Genomic DNA, 16389 nt, shown 5'->3' on the forward strand with positions numbered 1-16389 from the left:
TTCTTATAAAAGTTTACTTGTTAATATAATACAACTTTTAAAATCACTAGCCAATCAGTCTTCACAAACAAAAATACTTTTGAATTAGAGAATGCCCCTCGTTTCTGATGATAAATCTGTACTCTAATTAAAAGAGTAATCACTGCATCACATCCCCCCAACACCTTCCAAATGCCGCTCTGTCGGAGCCTGCAGTCACATAAGCAATGGCTCTGGTACAAACCTCTAACACATTCTATTTATCTTCCAGAAGCCAGGTATGGACAGTTCCTCTCTTGGGGAAAAAGAAAAAAAACAAAGGTGTGGATTTCCTTCTAGCACAGTAAGCTGACTTTTACACTTTTGAGAATTCCATTTTGGCAGAGAGACTTACAAAGGGGGCCCTCATTGGAGCTGGGAGGGTTTTCCAGACTCAGGAGTCTGGCAGTGAGCTGCCCAGACTGGCAGGGTGACAGTCCTTGACCTGAATTTCCTTAGGAGTCACTGAGAGTCACCCCAAAAAACACCTGCACTCCCTGGGCCCTCAGGGTACTTTTCCTTGCTGTCACACAGGCTTATATGTGGAAACCAGGCCGGCAGGAAGTCTTCTGTGCATGGTGGAGGCACCCTAGGCCCAAGGAGTCTGCAAAGGCAGGACACTTTGGAGCCAAAGATGGAGCGCTGTCCAACACTAAACACTCATGAGAAGATCCTGACATCTCCCAGCGGCAGCTGACTTATCCTCCCCTCTCCAGATACTGTAACCTCAACAATCAATCCTACCCTCAACACCCCCCTAAGAAGAAAGTGGCTATAAGACTGTCCAAGAGATTTGCCCGATGCACACCATGGAACCAAGACACAGAATGGAACTTGAATCTACGCTTGAAACTGATCACAGCACCAGTTCTGTTTGACCACAGGATAACTGGAGCTTTCTGAGGTTTGTGGTAACCCTGCATCGAGCAAGTCCATCAGCGACATTTTTACAACAACATACTTTAATTAAGGCATTCTCTGTATTGCCCAAGATGCAGAAGAAAAAATGGAAATGGAAGAGAAAATGTGGGCGCTTGAAGAGTGGACTGGAAACTGGAGTACAATTTACTTGGCTGCCAACAATGAAAACACGGTAAGTGAAAATGGACCACTAAGGATGCACTTCTGCTTATTAACGAGTCATCCAATGGTGACATCGGGGTCACCTTTTATCGAAGGGTTAATTGTACATGTCAAAGCTTCAGCCTCCTTGCAAAAAAAAAACGTGGCTATCTGGTTCAGCATGCTCTACTCAGGGAGGGACTATTTACACACACTTCCTGATTGCAGGAAGGTATGTATTATTTTTCTAGTCAACATAAGTGAGGACGGCTTCATGACTTCCCTGACGATGGCCCTTGCCAAAGGCCGTGATCTGAGCCCTGAAGACTATGAGGTTTTCAAAGAAAAGACGAAGCAAATGGCTGTTCCAGTCAAAAATATCATTAAAGTCAGTGACACAGATACCTGCCCCCGTGACACTAATTAGCGACACCTCCCTGTCCTCATGTCACTGTCGGTTTTTCCCTATGTTAAGTCAGCTAACTGCTTTCTGCATCTGGAAGATAGCACATCTAGATCATGAATCGACACATTATCAGCTTCATCCACACGAAGACAAATGTGCCTTTACTTTCCACTGTGTCCCCTACTTTCTCTCTCCCCTATGAAGCTGAGATCCATAGACCTGACCTTCTTTCCCAGCTCTGTTCCTGACTTGTTTCTTGATTTTGGATTTCTCAATCTCTATGTAAGTTTAAATACAGTTATTTAATAGAAAAAAAAAAAAAGATTGTCCAAAAAGGGGACCGAGACTGGGAGAGCTACCTGCCTTGTTAAAAATGTACCCTCTGAAAAGATCTCCAACACCATACTCTCTGTACTATGTGGCCCTTTGTGAAAACAATGTAATTCCAAAGTTCTGGCTGATAATGTGAGTCTTGATCTTCTTTCCTGTTATCACAGGACTCCAAAGAGCCACTGCAGTTGCACCACATGGCACTCAAGAGGGTCTCATTACTGGCCAGAGGCCGTTGTAGACAGATGATGTCTCTGGCTGAGACTGCTTTCTCAGTTGTTTAAAACAAAAAGTATCTCTAGACATTAGAGGGAAGGAGGGACAATACCCTTAATACAGCCTTAGGATTGGCCAGAAACGCATAGAAGTTCAAAAACAAGCAATTTGTACTCAGGGCCCAAATAGGATATGGTTCTTAGGGCCACTGTAGTGGGGACATTTGGGTTCTGTTGGAAACTGCAATTTGCTAGATAGAAGACTAAGAGCCAGAGCCAGAGGCAGGGTACCCTGGGTGTACCCAGCTGCTGATGGGACGAGGATCCAAAAGGTAGGGACACCTCAGGAATAAAAATAATGCCCTGGGAGATCCTTAGAAAAAGGCTGATTCCAGTCCCTAGGCAGGGAAAGCCTAAGATAAGCCTGAAACATCTTTTTGTATCAAAAATTAAGAAAGTGCTCAAAGAATAATGGAGACATATCAAAAGGACACAAAAGCCAGCTGGAAGTTTCCATTGGCCAAACACAGGACAGTTTGAGCATCAAAATAAGTAATAAAAAGTAAAAGATTTTAATCCATTGAATAAAAAAAATTCATCGAGTCCATTTTCATATAAATAAATGAATAAGTAGATACATGGGGAGCGCTGTGCTGATGGGTAGCATAAGATGCTGGGAGCTCACAAGAAAATACAATTATTCCCAGGCTCAAAGGTGAAGACAAGACTGCTGATTTATCCTGTCTCTGCTGATAATGTTCTTTCTGCCCCACCATAATCTGTGGGTGGGTACAATGCTGCCTGGAGAAGGGGTTTTGTGGTCAAAACAGGCTTGAAGGTTATTATGTCACCTGTCCTGTGCTGGCTCTCTGGCGGAACGAAGCTAATAGAATTTTCGAGTTCTTGCCAGCCATCTTTGCTTTTGCCTTCCTCTAAATGACAACAGGATCCCAGTGAGCTATAACTGCCAAATGGGGATCCTCCACAACAGAGACAGAGGACAGAAACAGCAGCAGCACTTAAGGCAAACAAAGCCAGGGGCATTTACAGCACCAGCTCAAACTTTGGAGGCAGCATCGTGGAAGCTCTGCTTGCTCTTCCACAGAACAATCTCAATGTCACTGCCACAGGTTCCACCTGGATCCAGGAAGGCTTTTCTTCTACTTACACAAGCATATGTAGACTACTGTAAACTACATACGTAAACTACTTGGTAAGTAGTAAGTAATTAGTATCACCTATTTGTTGGCTGAATATAAAAATAGTTTCACATATATAGTGTTCACCATAGGTCAGGAACCAACCTCTTTAGGTGCATAATCTTGTTCAATTCTTACAAAAACCACAGGAGGCAGGGAACAGGAGTAATTAACACTGACAGGGAACTTCATATGAACACTGCTTTTCTTAAAAAAATGTTTACTTATTTATCTATTTCTTTATTTGGTTGTGTCAGGTCTTAGTTGCGGCATGGAGGATCTTTGCTGCTGCGTGAGGAAATCTTCGTTGCAGCATGCGGGCTCTTCACTGTGGCATGCGGGATCTTCAGCTGTGGCATGCAGCATCTTAGTTGCGGCATGCGGGATCTAGCTCCCCGACCAGGGACTGAACCCAGGCCCCCTGCACTGGGAGCACGGAGTCTTAACCACTGGACCATCAGGGAAGTTCCTGAACACTGTTTTAAGCACTTTATAGACATTAATTCAATGTATGTCATGCATGTAAATCCTCACAACAATCCTAAGGAATAGGTATTATCATTATTATCCTTCCATTTTTACCGACGAGAAAACCAAAGCGAAGAGATTCTGGTGACGTGCCCAAGGTCTGACAGAGGATCTGCACCCAGGCAATCTGGGTCACGAGCCTATACCGTTAACCTCTGTACTCCAGTCCCTCATGCGAAAGCTCTGAGCTCACCCGTGATTCTGCCCAGGGAAGGACTGTTACTTACACTGCGGTGCACAAATGGGCCTGCATCGGCTGGCTCCACAGCAGCCTGGATGGCTTTTTTCTCTGGCTGCTCCTCTGATGTTTGGGTGGGCACAGTGACTGGTGGGGCCTGCTTTTCTGAAGTAGAGTCACCGTCTGGCAATATGCCAAGAAGAGCTAGAGCTTTAAGACCTACATGGGAAGCAAATAAGAGAATGGTTAAAAGTTTTATAATAAGGATTATTCCCTGCAAATGCCATAAATCACTTTGCTACTATATGGAAATACATGGCTGAGTTCTCCACAAACTGAACCAAAGAGTACTCTATCCAACCCTCCACCCTCCCACCCCGCCCCGCCATGGCTGTCCAAATCTACTCAGCTCCTAATTTCAGACACCGAAAGTTTCGATAGTGGGGGATACTTGTACTTTATTAACAACAGAGGACAAAAGATACAATAGGATTGTCTGTTTAGAAAATCATAAACATTAAAATTTTGTAGTAGCCCCACACAGCCAGACTTCTAAATTTCCACTGGCAAATAGATAACGAAATAGCTCTGAAGCACTGGTATTACCCACCTGCTACTTCATCCAAGACTGATTTCCCTAATGTTTATTAGAATGGGGAGTTAGTCCATTATTCTGAAAGGAATTAAAATTACTCAGAAGTTGAACATTCACATTATTTTTCTCCTTGGCACCCCTCAGTAGAGGCAAAGTCATCTAGATATTTTATTAGTCAAACTTTTTTTTAAAAAATATTTATTTATTTACTTATTTGGCTGCGCCGGGCCTTAGTTGCGGCACGCAGGATCTTCGTTGCGGTGTGCAGGATCTTTAGTTGCAGCATGCAGGATCTTTAGTTGTGGCATGTGGGCTCTTAGTTGTGGCATGTGGGACCTAGTTCCCTGACCAGGGATTGAACCTGGGCCCCCTGCTTTGGGAGTGCGGAGTCTTAACCGCTGGACCACCGGGGAAGTCCCTAATCAAACTATTTTAGTTATAATTAGCTCTCATCTAGAACACAGTTGTGTGGAAGTAGATTTGCACTCCAGGTTAAAAAAAGGCTGCATTCCTTTGGCAAAGTTAAGTCTGGTGGATTCAAATACTAAATACTTCATCCCCAGACATCAAGAGTTTTAATTATTAATTTTTTTTACATCTTCATGAAATATTTTAGAGAAACTAAATGCTACTTTAATGCCAACATTTCTCTCAAATGAATCTGGGGATTTTTTTTTTTAATATTTATTTATTATTTATTTATTTTTTTATTTTGGCTGCACTGGGTCTTAGTTGCAGCATGTGGGATCTAGTTCCCCGACCAGGGATCGAAGCCAGGCCCCCTGCATTGGGAACATGCATTCTTACCCACTGGACCACCAGGGAAGTCCTGCATCTGGGGATTTAAAATTAGGTTCCACTCCAGGGTGAGCACCTCTTGTGGAAAACTGGGTTTTACTGCCTCTGAACTGAGCACTGCATTTCACTTCTGCTGGGGCTGTTGCTTCACAAGCAGCTGAGGGGTGGTCTGGTTTCCATGCATGAGGAACAATTACCTTTTCCCTGGTGAGCCTTCATCAGACAGTCACCGACGAGCTGCATGCACTGGCTCCGCAGGGTGGCGGCACTGTTGCGGGCCTGGGGATCCAGCTTTTCGCCATCCATGTCCTCAGCGCTGGCCAGGTGGGTGCTATAGAGAGCCAGGGCGGCGAAGAGCAGCCAGGAGTAGTTGTGGATGTAGGGCTGGATGAGCCTCTGCCGGTCGCTGATCCGGATGGTCACCATCGGATGGGCAGTGATACTGTGGGTAGGCAAGTGGCTGCAAAGGCAAGACATTTTTAAGGCCTACAGGCCTTTGTGAGCCCCCCAAAAGGGAGAATGGGGCCTCAGGGGACCACCTGCATGGTCACGACTGGGCATCAGGTACCTCTAAGACTGTGGTTATTGAAAAGTTAAAGACAGGGCTTCCCTGGTGGCGCAATGGTTAAGAATCTGCCTGCCAATGCAGGGGGACACAGGTTCAAGCCCTGGTCCGGGAAGATCCCACATGCCGCAGAGCAACTAGGCCCGTGTGCCACAACTACTGAGCCCACGCGCCACAACTACTGAAGCCCGCACGCCTAGAGACCATTCTCCGCAACAAGAGAAGCCACCGCAATGAGAAACCCATGCACTGCAACGAAGAGTAGCCCCTGCTCGCCCCAACTAGAGAAAGCCCGTGCATAGCAACGAAGACCCAACGCAGCCAAAAATAAATAAATAAAATTAATAAATTTATATAAAAAAAAATTTTAAAGATGGGTATGGGCCCTCTCTTCAGAAAAAGGAACAAACACTGCACATTCCATTTTGGGATTTCACAACCCCCAGAAGACTGTCTATGGATACCAGGTGAAGTAAGAATTCCTTATTGTGAAGTTTCGCAGGGTGTGGTTATAGCATTTTGGTAACGTGAGAAAATGACCATAATCTTTAGAGATGGATATGAAGTATGCAGGAAGGAAATGATTTAAGGTTTGGAATTTGCTTTAAAATACTTTAACAAAGGGAAAAAAAAAAAAAGAATAAGCTAAGCACACATAGCAAAATATTCCTAATTGTTGAGTCTGGGTCATTGTTACATGAAGATTCATTGTACTACTCTCTTTACTTGTGGGTATGTTTGAAATTTTTTATAATGCAAGTTTTTTTTTTAATTATTAAAAAAAAGGCAAAGGAATACATGAAGAAAAGTTTACCAGGCTAGAGGTCATCTGAGACATACCCATAGGAATATTTCTTGGCCGCATAGCATCCATAGCAAAGGTCAAAGTCATCACACACATTGCAATTCATCCTCCGGCCTATGATCAAACCCTGGCAGTGGTCACACGTAAACTCCATGTTGACCATTTCGTGGTCATCTCCGTGGCCCTCAGGCTTCACCCCACCTGGGGGAAAAACAGCAGCGTGAGGTGGATTGGGCAAAGGGCTCTTAGAAGGGCTAGTTTCCAAACCCAAACCAACCCCAGAAGCAGGGTTGTTCCCAACAGATTGATCGGGGCGTCACGGGCCACAAGCATCTTCTGGAGACCAAGGGTTCCCCAGGTGGCTCTTAGCACATGCACGATGTTCTTGGCATGGAACATCTTAGCCAATGGTACCGTGGATTGACCCTGCTTTTCCAGCGCAATACGGAGTCTGATCAAACAGGTCACCAATCCCATCGTGACCTCCATTTGGCAGCACAGGTCCACACACCAATTTGTGGGCTGTCTCCCATGACCCCTCCTCTAACAAATATTGGTGTATTCTTCTTAACAGGCACTGAGAAGTTATCAGGTATTTGCTCTTACTTTTTCATTCCCGAATCACAGATGAAAACAGACTCCATAACCACAGACCCACTGAGTGAGAAAGAACGTTAGTCACGAAAGAGACTGACAGCTCTGGTCTCCTTCTTACTCTGAGTCCAATGGGTCTCTGAGCCCCGTCATACACCCTGCTCAATGCTCCTTACCTCTGACCCACTTCAGTTCCCACTGCCAGGAACCCAGTCCAGGCACTAATCCCCTTGTCACTATTGTGATTGATTTCCTAAAGGAAACTCTTACATGGACAGAACCCCCTTTCTCTAGCATAGCTCTGGTCATGTTAACACCTTTCTTGAAAAACCTTCCCCACTGTCTGTAGACTCATTCAAATTCCTGAGCCTGGTATCTCTGGGTCCTACAACCTGGGCCCAACCTGTCTCAATCTACCACTCAGCGGCAGACACTGGAGGGTCTGTCTAAACACACTACATATGCTCACTCCTCTGTCCCTGGACTTGCTCAGCTTTGGATGATGACGCACTCTCCACTGTCTCCTTCACATCACCCAGTTCTAACTTTCTTCAAAGACCAATTCACATCCCATCTCCTCCACAAGTCTTCCTGCAACGGTAGCCTTCCTTACTTCTGAACTTTTCCAGAACAATCTATACTGCTCATCTGTAACTCAGCATGTACACTCTTGTCCTGGAATATACATTTTGTGAGCAGGTCCAATCTCCTGCTAAGACTATAAATGCTTCCAGAGCAGGTGATGTATCTTATTCGACTGGGTGATGCACACAAAGAGCCTTCAACTGCTTACTACTGACAACCTGCTTTATCTCAGCACCTACAAGTCAAGAGGATTCAAGACTTTCTGAAGTTTGCTTGTGTGTATTTTACTTCTTATAAACACTGCATGATTCAGAAGGCAAAATCATTTCCTGAAAACTCAGCTGAATGTACATTCATTGGTGCTGAGTGTTTATCAAGTGCCTATACCCAGCAAGATAGAAGATGACAGCACATCACATAACAGAGCTCTAGAGTTTATCATTCAGTTGGGGAGATAAGGGCCATATTCGCCAACAAGTCAGAGAACACTGCTGGGGCAGTATTGTTACTGTACAGTGGGAGTTTAAAAAATGACAAGATCACAGAAAATAGAAATGCTTATTCCTTTTGGGTATGGCACACTCAGGCCGTGAAATTTACCTAGGAAGCAAGTCTTGCAGAGATCCATGTCGCTGCACTGCAGACACCGGTAGCGATGCCAGGGGGCAATCTCGTCACACCCATCACAAGAGATGTCCACGTTTAACAGGTCACAGTAGCGAGCAATAAACATGTGCATCTATAAGATGAAATAAAACACAATTAACCAACAGACTTTTAATGTGGCCACTATTCAGTAATCAATCCATCCTTCAGTATGTAGTTAAAATATTCCAGGCACTGTACTAGGTGCTAGGATTAGGAGATGAAGGAGCTTAGTGTCTAGCTGGGAATTCCCTGAAGCAAACAGATGACAGCATACAGTACGATAGGGGCTTGGATAGACAATTTCAGGAGGCTTACAGGGCACGTGGAGGTTTTTCAAAGGTGCTAATTCCTCAGATGAGACCTGAGGGGCAAACAGGCATTAGCTGGGTGGGGGTAAGGGTGGTGGGCACACCGGATAAAAGCAATAGCAAGTTCTACAGGAGGCACAAAAGGATCAAGACAAGGGCTCATGAACTTGGCAATAATTCCGTATGTAGAATACAGTGTGGAGGGGGGATAACCAGATAAAGTTAGAAAGGTTAAACCACAAGTGCCTGGGATGCTAGTCTAAGGAGTCACGGACGTTTTAAACGGAAGAGTAACTGAGCATTCTGAAGGCTCCTCTGGTTACTGAGTGAGAATGGATCAGAGAGGGCAAGACTGGAGACAGGGAGACTGACCCTGACAGCAGCTGTTAAAGCAACCCCCCAACAGGTGATAAGGGCTGGACTGGGCCAAAAGTGAGATGGTGGAAGGTGGGAGAGCTGAGAGGTAGTAGAAGGCAGAGGTGAGGAACCTTGGGGGCTGACTGGTTATAGGGGCCTGCGAAAGGGAAGGGTCAAGAACAACATCTAGATTTCTGGCTTGGGTACTCGGCTGGACAAGGGTAGTGTTCACAGATACAGGAAACACTGCAAAAGAAGCACTGTTTGCTGGCACTTAAGAAGAAAAACTTTCTGGGGGAAGAGTAAGGGCACCATTTCATGAGCAAAACAAATTGTTTTACTGCAAACTCCCTGGAGGCTACAGTATGCTTTATCTTTACGGCCTAGAAATAAGGGAAGTAAACCACTAAGTCACCATACAGTAATATAGCATAGCAAACATGCCAAGCCACCTTAGAATGGCTCCCAGTAAGGTATTAACATACAAGAGAGAAAAATCGCAAAGGCCAAGTTGGTGTGCTCCGTCCAAGCACCACAGAGATGCCAAATGAGCAAAGTAACTGGCACATAGTAGGCACACAAACTAAGAAAATGAATGCACCTGAGGCAGCAGATGCCTGGCATAATGTGGTGGTGACAGATAAGCCCCTAATGTGGAGATGGACATGGCAGGCTACGTGAGCCTGATGCCTCTACACATATGAATCATGTAACTCTGATTCTGGGCACACATGGCTGCTTCCACGCTCACCAGGCAACCTTCTGATTGAAACATGACTTCCCAAGTTGCTTGCCTACAGGAAAAGAATGTACCACGGACACCAGAATCCAGGGCCTTCAGCAATTCTGTTTCTCACTATAAATTAATAAACCGGCACCTAATATTTTACTTTAGCCCCACGAGCCTATTTCCTGCAGATCTAGTTCTACGGGAGGGAACCACCACCTGATTGTGGTCAAGTCAGGATTCAGGGCCCCTCAGGTTAAAGACCAGGCTGGGTGATGGCCACTCACTAAGGTACTGACTGCCACCTGGAGCCCTCTCAGGGGACAGCCTGCTGGCACTCCCCCGCACAGACTCTCCTCTCCAAACTCCTAGCAAGTCACTTCAGGTTACTCTAGTTGAGAGGTCTTACTTTCCTCTGCTTCTCTGGATCTTCCTGGGCTATTTTTTCATACCAGGCCTCAAACATGCCATCCTGACACTCATCCATCCATTCTGAATTCTGCTTGGCATCAGCAAGCTCATCTTCTTCACTCCATTGGCTGAAAGAAGGACATAAAGAGAGAAAAGCATGCCTCTCCCAATAATCAAGGAAAGTGCTTGTTAGCAGACTCTGTGTCCTATGGGTCTAATACACAAGGCACTTTTAAACTTCTGAAGGGAAGAGGTCAATTTGGTTTTCAAAGCCCCAGGATTTGCCAGATGTTTGACAGATATATACCAATAAAAAGGGAGAAGCCCCTTCCAGAGTAGACTACAATGGGTGAGGAATTAGAGCTTGAAAGGTTGTACCTACATGGCATAATCCCACTCAACAACCATTTGTGGTGAACCTACTATGTGCCAGGCACTGGAGCCAAATAAAGCAATTAAAAAAAAAAAAGTCCGATTTGGACATGCTCAGCACACCCTAGTGGTAGCAGCATGAGAAGGGAGTCAGCAGACCCTGGGGCCTCAGCTCTCCCGCTGGCTGCTGTAAGACCTGGACACAGCACTCAGCCCTGGTCCTCAGTTTCCTCATTTCTAATAGATAATCTCAGGGACTCCTTTTAGGTGCAAAATTATAGCTTTCCATAATTTCAGTTTACAGTTTGTTTCAGCAACTGGAATTTTAAATACAAAAGTATTTGCTCGACAGCAAATGCAAAACATCTACCAACCAACAAATACACATTTGTTCATTCACGTGTTCCAACAAACTGACTTCAGGTCTACTCAAACTGAGATCTGCTCCGGGTGCCACGGGGAGTGGTGAGGAAGGTGCGGCCCCTACTCCCAAGGACTGGGTCACGTAGGAGCAGGCGAAGCTTGAAACAAGGAGCAGACTGATGGCTGAAGAGCCAGCAAGCTGATGCCCCAGCCACTCCTCCCCCTTGCTGTGTCCCAGCCCTCCGCCAAGAGCGCCCTCCGACAGCAGGGCAGTGGCTGCGGTTTGTGAACAAGGAGACCGCTTAAATTCTATCTCCTTTTCCCAGGATATCTCTTCTGAGAGAGTGAAAATTGGTGTTGATTCATTCACTGATTTCCTCCTAATTATCTCCTCTTGCTCTTCTTCCCCCTTTCTCTTCTTTCTTTTCTACAGACATGAGTGATTAATGGGTAAGTGGAATGAGAAGTGGAAAGAAAAAAAAAAAAACTTTGCATACTATTTTTTCCCCTCATACCTTAAGTCCTTGTAATGTGCAAGAGGTTATAGTGGCTCAAAATCACCCACACACATCACCACCACCACCAACAGAAAAGAATTCTCTAATTCAACAAGCTATATGAGGATCTCCAAAAACGCGGAGAAAACTCACACTGAGTTCACAATACCACCACCACCAGTTTATATACAACACCATGCACCAGATACCTGCTAAACACTGAGAAACAGAACTCATTCATTCTTCGCAGCAATCCTGAGGTAGGTACTGTTATTACCTCCAGCTCTAAAGATGAGGAAACTGAGGCACAAAGGAGTTTAAAAAGTTGCCCGAGGTCATCCAGCTAGTATGTGGCAAAGCCAGGATACTCCCCAGGAAGTCTAGCTCCAGGCCCGAGCTCTGAATGTGCTACGATCCCTGTACTTGACGAGCTACTGTAGGAACTGCAGAGTGCAGGACTCTGTCCTTACCTGATCACACTGTCATGGACACTTATATTTTCTTGTGACATTTTCATGAGGAGATCTGGTAACTGAATGTCAACAAAGAAGGTGAGATCACTGGGTTCCCAGCCCATATCCAAAAGATGAAGCAGGGCCGTCTGGACACAGGACAAGGCAGGCAGCAAGGACCTGAAGAGGCCACGAAGGTGAAAGTTACTAAAGCTGCCCATCACCCACGGAGACAACAGAAACAATGCGAATCAGAGACCTGGTGTGCTTGTCAGTGGAAAACAGAAGGGAACACCAGATTGCTAGTTTGGGTTCCTTATAATCTCATTTCAAATTTCTCAGACTCCATACAAACCTTCTTCAAACAACAGCTTAAGCAAAAGAGTTCTGAAAGCATAAAGAGAAAGGTCTCCACCCTGCTAGGACTACCACAGGGGACACTTTACGGTAAAAGACTGAGTAGTAAAACTGACCTTTGATAAACAGCAAGGTCAGGGCCAGGCCCAATTAGCCTAGGTTATACAGCTCAGATGTAGAGAAGAACCATTTGATTTAAGGTTTATGTCTAAACCACCTACTATGGAGGAGACTGGGGAATGGCTTTCTATTCAAGTTTTGTTTGTTTCTGATTTTTATTGGGATATAACTGATTTACAATGTTGTGTTAGTTTCAGGTGTACAGCAAAGTGTCTATTCAAGTTTTTAAAACTGAAAATAACAGGTTACAAATTTTCAGATGAACCAAAACCCATCCACTTTAAAAAACTGCACACACCATATAGAAAAAAGGCTGGGAGAAAATATACTGATAAGTTAACATTAGCAATTAGCTCTAGACGGTAAGATTAGGGGTTATTTTTATTTTACTCTTTGTGCTTTTCTGTATTTTTAACAGTGGACATGTATTTCTTTAAAAAATCAGAAAAAACAGAAATAATTTTTTCTCTAGAAATCATAAAATTATCCCGTACCTGTCGTTTATGTTACTAAATCCTTTAACTGCTTTGACCAAAAACAGAACAAACTGATAGTAAGTGTCTCTAATTTCTTTGTGTAGATCTGCACCACAGCCCTCCAGGTGTCCAAAATAACTAGAAACAGAAGAAATTACCAGTCACTTAATTGCCAGAACATTAATCACTTAATTGCTAACGAAGTGGCACAGAAACTTAAATAAATAAAAACATAACTTCAGAAAGTAACAGACAAAACAGCAAGTGACTCATCTGCTTGGATCAAGAAGGTTGCCCACCAGGAGTATGGAGATGACAATTATTAACCTTTCTTTGTTAGTATAAAAACCACCCTTCCCACCACTACCTGAGCGCCTGGTACCATGTCAAGTATTCGTCACAAAATACCAAACTTAATCGTCTCCATACAGTCACGCCCAACCCTCTGCCTCCCTTCAGTGACAACTTTAGTGCCAAGCTCAGTGTCTTTCCGACCTTGATCCTTGTCACCTTGGAGACTCCAACACCCATGGGAATGATGCCCCAGTTCTGCCGTCTCTGGATTCTCTGCCATCTTCACCTCTAGCGATCTTCTCCTCCAGCCCCTTTGCCATCCCCATCTGATGGTCATTTCCTTGACCTTGTCACCACAGTAACGGCGTTACCTCTGAAATTCTGACTTCAGAACACCCTGCTCTGACTGTGACCTCTCACCCTGCTCACCTACACTGCGACTCCCACCAATCCCAGGGAGCCCCAAGCCATGACGCTCCCTCATGTTGACTATCCACCACTGCCGCCAGGCTTTCTCTTTGCCCCGTACTCAGCTTCAATTCCATGGCCCGTCACCATAATCATACCTTAGCAATCACCAAGTCCTTTGCTGCCTTCTCCCTCCACATACTTGCCTGAGAAATCATATGCCTACATCAAAATAGCTAATTGTTGCTGGAGGAAACACCACACAACCAAGCTGACTAGTAGCACTTTACGTTCACAACCATAATTCTCAAATAATCTCTCCAAACTGTCAGGCAATCAGACCAGCTGTCTCAATTTTCACTACTATTTCAAACCTTCCTGCTTCTCCTTAAACTTCCACTGCCTCCTCCTAAGCCATCATTTAGAGCTGATAACTACCCTCAAATTTTATATTTTGAAAACAGAAATGATCCCACAGGAACTCCCCCATCTTCGCACCACCAAACCTACCAGCCAACTTGCATCTTTACCCCAGTGCGTTTCCTCCTGCTGCCAGAGACAGTCTCCCTGGCTCTCAAAGGCCGACCACTCTACTTACACCACTGCTACTGCAATTGAGCCCTCCTTCCTGCATCGAGTTTTCCTCACTACTGACCCACTCCCGCCAGTGTACAGTATACTCTGCTATCTCTTCAAAACCCTCAGTTGATGCTACATCCCCTGCAATTACTATCCTAATCCTCTGCTCCCCTTTAAGGCCAAATTTCCTGAAATAATTGTCTAGTCTCCCTCTCCATTTCATCACCCCCATTCTCTTCTCAACCCAGTCCAACAGGGCTTGTGGCCTCGTGGCTCCAGTAAGACTGCTGTCAAATCCAGTGTGTTCTTATCTCGCTCAACCTCTCACATCAGCATCTGACACAACAGACCATTCCTATCTTTTTTTTTTTTCTTTTGGCTGTGTTGGGTCTTTGTTGCTGCACACGGGCTTTCTCTAGTTGTGGTAAGCGGGGGCTACTCTTTGTTGCGGTGCGCAGGCTTCTCATTGTGGTAGCGTCTCTTGTTGCAGAACACGGGCTCTAGGCGCATGGGCTTCAGTAGTTGTGGTGTGCAGGCTCAATAGTTGTGGCGCGCGGGCGCAGTAGTTGTGGCGCACGGGCTTAGTTGCTCTGCGGCATGTGGGATCTGCCCGGACCAGGGATCGAACCCGTGTCCCCTGCATTGGCAGGTGGACTCTTAACCACTGCGCCACCAGGGAAGTCCCATTTCTACCTTTTGAGATACATTCTTCTGTCGGCTTCGACGGCACCACCATCCCCTGGTTTTTGCTCTCGGTGGTCACTCCCTGGTCTCCTCAGCTGACTCCTCTTCCTGTGCTTGACTTCATCTAAATAAAGAAGTGCCCCTAAGGCTCAGTCCGGGGCCCCCTCTTGTCCATCTCTCTGCACTCTTTCTAGAAGGTCTCATCTGGTCTCACGGCTTTACGTACCATCTATATACTGACAACATCCAAATTCTATCCCTACTCCTGGTTTCTTTCGAGAACTTTAGACTCTTATCTCTATTTTCTCATATTTACTTGGGTATGAAAGACGCAGTTCAAACTTAACATGGCCAAAACAAAACTTTTGATTATCACCCCAATCTGTTTCTTCCATACTCTTCCCCTCAGTAAAATGTATCACCATCCACCCAGCTGCTCAAGCCAAAATCCTAGAGGCTTCTTTCCCCATGACTCTTTTCATTCACCCTCTAAATCTAATCCATCAACAAGTCCTTACAATTCCACCTCCACGGTGTATCCTGAATCTCATCCTTTTCTCTCCTTCTCCAGTACTATCTCCTGGTCCAAACCACCTCCACCCCTTGCCTGGGCTACTGCAACAGTCTCTCCCAGTCTCTCCACTGCTTTTCTTCCTTCCACTCTTTTTCATGTAGTAGCCAGAAGTATCTTTCATAAATATATATCACAGTGTGTTCCCCTTGGGCTTAAATTTCTCCGGGGACTTCCCATCTACAACTCTGGGTAAAATCCAAACACCTTAAACCATATCCTACAAAGCTTTACATAATATGGGCCCTGATTTTCTGACCTCACCTCCTCCTATTTCTCTCGCTCAGGCACACTGGCTGTCTTTCTGCTCCTCGGGCTAACCCCCCACCCTAGGGTCTGTGTGGTGGTCCTTCTACCTGTAGTGTTCTTTCCCCAGATCTCAGCTGGTCACCCATGCCTTGGTTCCATGTCCTCCTCAGCCTGCCTTCCCCAACTCCACAAATTAGGTCACTCTGTATGAAATCACCACATAGCCAGATTACCACTATATATGTATGTCTGTTTTTCGTTTGTTTGTGTTTGTTTTGTTTTGTCTGTCTCTCCTAAATAGAATACAAGCTCCACTAGAACAAGGATCTTGTCTGCCTTGCCCACTGCTATATACAACACCTAGAACAGTGGCTGGTATAGACAACACTCGGGAGGTATTTACCGAGTGGCTGCTGAAACAACCTTGTGAGGTACTTAGACTTATGTTGTTACGGTAAATGAGCATTAAATTTGGCCCACAGCTTCCAGGAGCCAAATGATGAGTACGGGTACACAGGCAATACCACCCTCATTGGTAAAATAAAGCTGATAAACTCATCAAGAGGAATAAACATGTTCTGGTATTTACTTACTAAAAGGATAGAACCCATTTTTCCTTAGAATGAGAGAATGAATTG

The 16389-nt window shown here is 45.1% G+C and overlaps 1 protein-coding gene across 3 annotated transcripts in view; it reads right to left on the reverse strand.

Annotated features, from left to right (window-relative positions):
* The window catches only part of ZZEF1 (zinc finger ZZ-type and EF-hand domain containing 1), a 114735-nt gene that overhangs the window by 29115 nt on the left and 69231 nt on the right, over positions 1 to 16389 (reverse strand). For all 3 annotated transcript variants that reach the window (XM_068530080.1, XM_068530079.1, XM_068530078.1), the window contains exons 31-37: positions 12985 to 13104; positions 12032 to 12193; positions 10328 to 10457; positions 8479 to 8617; positions 6735 to 6900; positions 5527 to 5789; positions 3986 to 4155 (exon numbers count right to left, since the gene is read on the reverse strand). In XM_068530080.1, coding sequence (XP_068386181.1) covers positions 3986 to 4155; positions 5527 to 5789; positions 6735 to 6900; positions 8479 to 8617; positions 10328 to 10457; positions 12032 to 12193; positions 12985 to 13104 — 1150 coding nt within the window. The remainder of the gene's footprint in view (positions 1 to 3985; positions 4156 to 5526; positions 5790 to 6734; positions 6901 to 8478; positions 8618 to 10327; positions 10458 to 12031; positions 12194 to 12984; positions 13105 to 16389) is intronic.

Source organism: Eschrichtius robustus, chromosome 20 (genome assembly GCF_028021215.1).
Source record: "Eschrichtius robustus isolate mEscRob2 chromosome 20, mEscRob2.pri, whole genome shotgun sequence".
NCBI classification, from domain to species: domain Eukaryota; kingdom Metazoa; phylum Chordata; class Mammalia; order Artiodactyla; family Eschrichtiidae; genus Eschrichtius; species Eschrichtius robustus.